Source organism: Drosophila hydei, unplaced genomic scaffold (genome assembly GCF_003285905.1).
Source record: "Drosophila hydei strain 15085-1641.00,03,60 unplaced genomic scaffold, DhydRS2 tig00000060-arrow-pilon, whole genome shotgun sequence".
NCBI lineage: Eukaryota > Metazoa > Arthropoda > Insecta > Diptera > Drosophilidae > Drosophila > Drosophila hydei.
Window position 1 is genome coordinate 4,312,823 of NW_022045656.1, and position 6,995 is coordinate 4,319,817.

A 6,995-nucleotide genomic window follows, 5' to 3' on the forward strand; every position below is an offset into this window, starting at 1 on the left:
GGAGTCATTAGAACTGAAAAGTAGTAAAGCACCAGCCGCAGACTGGTCTGCAGTCAGGCGAAGGGGTGCGGCATGAGCTAGCCAAGCAGCTCCTTGTGTAGCATGCCATTAGAGCGATATGATCCTTGACTGGCCTCGTCTCCATTCTCTAACGTCGCTTGGCTGGGCTGCTTATGAATAATGTTTTAATTTCAGGCTTCACCCGTTGCCGACGTCGCGTCGTCGTCGACGTCGTCGCTCGCGCTTGGGGTTCGTTTGCCCCTGTGGCACGCAATTGCATGTTGAATGCATATGATTCCACCGATGCCCATACCAAAGATGACGCTCAACTAATATGCGAAAATTATGGGTTGTAATTTAAGAGGCACTTTTGCTTATTTTTTAATGACATCCCATGTTTTTACAAGTACCTTAGAGTTTAGTTTCAAGCAACATTCATAATCGGCTGTCTGAACCGACAACTGTGTGTGTGACTTGGCGCGAGTTTGCGTCGCTTAGGGGCATTCATACTAATTAATGGAGCTCTGTATACTATAAGAAGACGTACAGCAAACAACGTAAAAACATGAAAATTGACTGCATTTTGAAATGTGAAATTAATTTTAATTTATTTGAGTATTAAAATAAATAAATAAAAAATATTTAGTGAAATCAATTTTAGCGTTTAAATTTCCATTTTTAAATTCTATTTGAACAATTTTCATGAGCTCGAGCGGATTTAAAGCAGGCGCGCAAAAGTATGCAACAGTTTTGTGTGCAGCCTGCATTTAATTCCAGAGAGCAACCATTTTGCTTTTTGCGGCCGCTTCCGTTTCCGCCGCTGAGCTGAAATTCTGTTGCGTTTTCATGAATGTGGCTTTTTCTACTCGCTTTTTTGACTGTTTTTCTGATTTTGTTTGGATTTCATTTGATTTGGCAGCTGGTTATTTTTGCAATTGGATTTGTCGCCCAAATTCCCAACATTTCTGACATTTGCTCAGCGGGGAATTTGCAAGTGTTGTTATTGCATTTATTGCAATATTTATGGTTTCTGACGCAGTGTCAGATGCAGTTGTGAAACCAATCGAAATAAGAAACAGGCGACAGCCAGCTATTCGGACACGAATTCTACATGAAATTAGGTATGTACCTATTTAAGCTGGCTGGGCGTGGCTACGGCAGAGGCAACGGCAACTGCAATTGCCGCAGCCTTCGGCCTTTGTCTACCTCAATGTTTGCCCAAGATGCAGCGACACTCGCAACGTGCCCGGGGCTCTGTTTAATATGCACTCAACTGGCTCGACATTGTCGAAGTTTCGCCTTTCACATGCGTTCACTCGCACCTCGGCCGTAAAGAGGAAGAGCAGGCAAAGGGCCTGTAACTGAACGACTTTTCACTAAAAATAAGTGTTGTGCAAACATTCTGCGGTTATAGAAATTCTGCTGCAACATCATCTTTGTTTCCTCCCCCAAATGGAAAGAGGGCCATGTTTGTCAAACTATGAACTAGGTCCTGTGACACTATGTGTGCCACAGCCAAAGATGTTTAACACTTGCAGTCATTCAGCCAGCGGGGAGGTTAGCCCTATTGACACGCGCTCTTCGAGGGCAGTTGGGCAAATGGAGTATAAGCGGGGCACTAATTGATGTATTGAAACTAGTTTATGCTAAGCTAACGCAGCTTTAAGAACATTCCTTAAGGAACATGCCAAAGGTGTGCTTATACCTAGTGCCTTATCTGGAATGGCTTCTTCTCAAAGTTGATAACTCAATTTGTTAGAAATCTTAGATACCCCATTTCAACTTATTTTGACTTAATTTTTCTACTTTGTCTTTCAAAATTACAAATTTACAAATTTACAAATTTTGATTTTAACAATTTTCTATCACTTTTTAATTGCACGAGCTGTATTTTATGTCTACAAGTAACTTTTCGGACTAGTTTTTTGTCAAAAAAGGCAATATTAAAATTTCCTTCATATTTCAGTTGCTGAATTGTTCAGAAATTATTTGCACGCACACATCTGTATCTTTCACCAACAACTTTGTTGTAAAAATCAAAATTTTTTGAGCACCGTCACAAGGGTTTCGGTCATGGATTTCCTATCCATAAATCAGCAGGTGTACATACGTCGCTCCGATGGCCGGATCCATCAGGCTGGCATCATCAAACTGGACGGGAGCTCCAACAAAATTGTGACTGTGGAGTGGATCGAGGGGAACGTAACGCGCGGCAAGGAGGTGCCGCTCAATACGATAATCAAGCTCAATCCGCAAATTTACCATTCGTCTTCGATAACACGAGCAGTAAAAACCAATACATTGGCGTCCATACCGCCGCGGCCGACTCATGCACAGGCCAACTCCCAGGGCCCTAATGGATTAGTGGTACCACGACAACGAATAACCATTTGCAAAATGCCCGCGAAGGCACCGACTATAACCGATTCTACCAAGGCTGATGTTGTCGTAGAGATTGAGCGACTTCGTGCCAAGCGCGAACTACGCCGCCAGCTGCATGATGAGACGCGTGCGTTACGTCAGTCGTTCAAAGACGCAGATCCCAACAATCCGAACTGGGAAATAGCACGCATGTTACGCATGCATAGACTGCAAATGCACTTCCAGCCGCCGGAGAGCTTTGCATGCACTCCGATCAAGCAGCATCAAATATTGGTGTGTGTGCGCAAGCGTCCGCTGAACCGACGGGAGCTGAATAGTTACGAGGTGGACGTGATTAGTGTGCCCAACACGGAGCTGTTGGTTGTTCATGAGCCGCGGAAACAGGTCAACCTGACCAAGTTCTTGGTGCATCACAACTTTCGCTTTGACTACACTTTCGACGATGACTGCAGCAATGCCCAGGTCTATGAGCGGACAGCAAGGCCGCTGGTTCGACACATCTTCGAGGGGGGCATGGCCACCTGCTTCGCCTACGGCCAGACAGGCAGTGGCAAGACTCACACCATGGGCGGCGAATTCACGGGCAAACAACAGAATAGTCGCGATGGCATCTATGCCCTCGCTGCCGGCGATGTTTTCCAATACCTGCATCAGTCAAAATATGCTCATTTGGGTCTCAGCGTGAGCTGCAGCTTCTTCGAGCTGTATGGCACCCGGTTGTACGATCTTCTGATGGCTGGCAAGCCGCAACTGCGAGTGCTGGAGGATGGCAAGCAGAAGGTGCAAGTGGTGGGCCTCACCGAGAAACCAGTGGACAATACTGATGACGTACTGAAGTTACTGGACCTGGGGAATAGTGTGCGCACCTCCGGCCAGACCTCAGCCAACTCCAAGTCATCTCGTTCGCATGCCGTCTTTCAGATAGTGCTGCGCGTTGACTCAACGCATCAGTTGCATGGCAAATTCTCGCTTATCGATTTGGCGGGCAATGAGCGCGGCGCAGACAATAGCAGCTCGAATCGCCTAACGCGGCTGGAGGGCGCTGAGATCAACAAGTCCCTGCTGGCGCTTAAGGAGTGCATTCGGGCCTTGGGTCGTCAGTCGACACATTTGCCTTTTCGCGGTTCCAAGCTGACCCAGGTGCTGCGCGACTCGTTTATTGGCGGCAAAAAAGTGAGGACTTGCATGATAGCCATGATCTCGCCCAGTCTACGGTCTATGGAACATACGCTGAATACGCTACGCTATGCCGATCGTGTCAAAGAGCTGACGGTACACTCCCTGGTCAAGGAGGGACTGGAACCCGTGCTCGATATGAATCTAGGTCAAAGTAACTCGTTGCCAGACATTAAGAACCAAGAAAATCAACTGAGTGGATTCTCCTCAAACGCCTCATTACCTGGCATTGACAACCATGCTAACCATGTGCACAGCATCTGGAATGCTTATACGGTCGGCACGGCCCTGGAGGACGAAAATCTAGCGTACTTCAATGAGGCCACCGACAACTATGATCAACATGTTCCAAGCACAGAAGCGACATAGTCTAATATTCGAAATAGCACAAGTAAAATATTAAGCATTCGAATGGAATCCGATGGTGCGACTCAGAGACAAAAACAAATACTCAGAAAAAACCAAAATTTGGCATAACGGTAAATAAAGTGGAGCTTTTTTATGTTTCTACTGAATGCCGTCGAATATATTTTTACCCACATGTGAACTCTAGACACGCTTCTAAGTGAGTGTTCATATGATTTCATTCAATGCCAAATTTGGACTGAAGTCGAGCCGAAGGCAAATGCGAGTATTTTTCCGCATAGTTGCGCATTAAGCCAAAACTTACTTTTCCTTTCAATATTCGTTCAGAATCTCTCACAATTTTTTCTTTCTTCTTCCGTGGCTCGGCACATGGGGGAAGGGCGTCAGCGACAGCTGTCAATATACAATATTGAGGATTATGATGGCAAAGACACGTCTTACGCGTAAGCTTTGTGTCAATATATTAAATTATGGCTTAAAGGCTTTGCCCGGGCGACTTAGTGACGTTCAACTTTTTGGCTTTTTGCGCAAATCCGCCAAACAACGGCCAAACTTGGGGGCCAGTTCAGGCCGCGACCAGGTCTGCCATTCAACATTAATGCGAGCTGCGAAATTTAATTTGCCTATGCATTCAGGCAGGTAGATAAATGTTAGTGTTTCTTTTTTTTGGCGTAACTATTTAATTTGCAATCAAGCCGATAATAGATACAAATATTTGCATAATGCATTCAACTGAAAACATTTCAATTTTGTTATGCATCCAAATAAATATTTATAACTTATCTGCAAATAAGTGTGCGAAACAAAATATTTGTGCAGCAAAGTTATGCGGCAGCTGCAACTTTTGCCATTAACATTAAAAAGCAATTAAAATTACTTTAATCAACTAGAAGGCAAAATAGTATGCAGGCTTCCTCTCTCTCTCTATCTCTCTCTCTTTCACTCTCCTACACAGCCTCCTGTACGCTTTCTGTCTTGCTCCAACTTCTTCGCTTCATGTTGCTCATACGCACTGTGCTCCGTCGCTGAAGTTTAATAAACGCAAAAGAACTTGCACTTAACAAAGCTGATGAAGGGAAATCTTTTTAATTAAAAAGCAACTGTTTGCCACCATATTATGGTTACGCCCACTTCCCACATTCTGCCACTATAAATTACATTTTTTGCTCACATTTCACTGAAGCTAATTTTGCTTTATTTGCGCTGAAGTCATCATTTTCTCCTCTAGAAATTTATCTGTTATATATATTTTGCTCGTGAGCGTTAGTGCAGAACGACTTCGCAAGTTTGCATTTAGTTTGAGATTATACAGCAGTAATAAGATTATTTTATTTTGCGTAACTGTCAAGTCTTATAAACTAAAATGTGTTGAACGCTTGCTGCTAAATAATCAGCTTGATAAACAAAGTTAAGATTAAGACTTTTTGTTTATTCGTTTTTTTCTTCTTGATATTCGTTTTGCGCTGCTTTATATAAATCAATAAGAATTGCCGGACCTAAAGTGCGAAAGTAATAAAATTCAATTCAAGAAAATCAGGTTGGCGTATTTTATTTGATTTACAATTTCTTCTCGTTTTTGTGGCAAGCACATTTTGTGCCGCTGGCAGCCACGCCCACTTTGCTGGTGCCTTCAAGTGTGACAAGTGTGATAAGTGTCGGGGAAAGCAAAGTGAAATGAGTCGTACAATTTGTCATAACTGCGAGGGATGTCGAGATAAAAGCTCACAAGTAAGCACAGCTGAAGAACCTCGATTCGATTTGCGAGCCAGAGGCATGTGTCGCCGACCGGAACTAGGTCGAGGTCGTGTCTGCCACAAGGCAATCAGTTGCACAATTGGCAAAAAAAAAATAACATTTGTCTCTCTCACTGTATTGCTTTCTCGCTCTCGTACATGCATTCTATTTGTCTCTCATTAATGAGCTGTCAACAGACGCTGAGAAAAAAATGCCTCTGGCCAAACAAATTTGTCGCGAGAGTTTCATTAGCCAATGACTGTCGACTGTAGACTGTCGACTGTGTACTGTGGACGTTAGTCAACACTGTCACGGGGCTTTGCACTTAATGAAGCTACGAATTGGCACAATAATTTGAGGTTTTACAACTCATTAATTTGGTGGACAAGCAGCTGCCATTCCCATAACCATATTTATCTAGATCGCTTTGAGTTATATATTTCGTGCAAGAATCCAATTTAAAACAGATCCTTTGAGCTGATTGAGAACTTTCACCAATTAAATCAACTCAGCAGAGGCCTGCAGCAAAGTTTTCTGTCTCTCACTTAATGCGGTGTTGAGCAATGCTTTCAACGACGATTCAAAAAGGGTAAATAATATAAAACAATAAGCAGACAGCTCCGCAGAGAGCTGGAGCATGAGGCAAATTGAGATGCCGAGACTTCGAGGCTGATACGAATAAAAACTTGACGCATTTTTATGTGTTCGCATTATTTTTGCCACTGTTTGCAGTTTATTACATTTTGACAAAAACACACAAACGAAAAAAAAAACTTTGTCGAATTTCCCCAAAACAGTTTCAGTTACATTTTCCGCTACGACTTCCTACTGTCTGAGTAGATATGCCTTTACATGTGTGTGTGTGTGTGTGTGTGTGTGTGTGTGTGTATGTGTGTGTATGTGCGTATATGTGGAGTGTTCCCCCTAGAAAACAAGTCGAGTCGAGACGCAGTAGCAGTTTATTGTTGTTTGGCTAAATTATGTTGTTCTTGGTTTTACTGCATAAATGGGTAACAAGAAGCAGCAGCAAAAGAAGAAGAAGCAGAGCAACTGCTCGCATCGTAAAGCATCCAAAACTTTGCAGTCACCGGGTGCTATCAAGTAAATTTGTAACAGTAAAAAGAGTCAATAAAGTTTCACAGCTCATTGTTCATTGTTCATGGTACACTTGGGCCTGCCGCCACGATAATTCGCATCAGTTTTGAAAGTGGGAAATCAATATGAAATTTATGAGGCCACAGAAAACTTTACCCTCCAAGACTGGACGCATGTCAAGGTCAAGTGTGAAGCGACAAATTTAAATTAAAAATAAAAACACAAAAAATATTTATATGTAT

The 6,995-nt window shown here is 43.1% G+C and overlaps 1 protein-coding gene across 1 annotated transcript; it reads left to right on the forward strand.

Moving 5' to 3' along the window:
- The first annotated feature begins 1,896 nt into the window (after nucleotides 1-1,896).
- Nucleotides 1,897-4,071, forward strand: LOC111592694 (kinesin-like protein Klp59C). Its single transcript, XM_023305067.2, has one exon. It carries the CDS (start codon nucleotides 2,074-2,076, stop codon nucleotides 3,925-3,927), a length of 1,854 nt encoding a protein of 617 aa, XP_023160835.2. The 5' UTR covers nucleotides 1,897-2,073; the 3' UTR covers nucleotides 3,928-4,071.
- The last annotated feature ends 2,924 nt before the right edge of the window (nucleotides 4,072-6,995 follow it).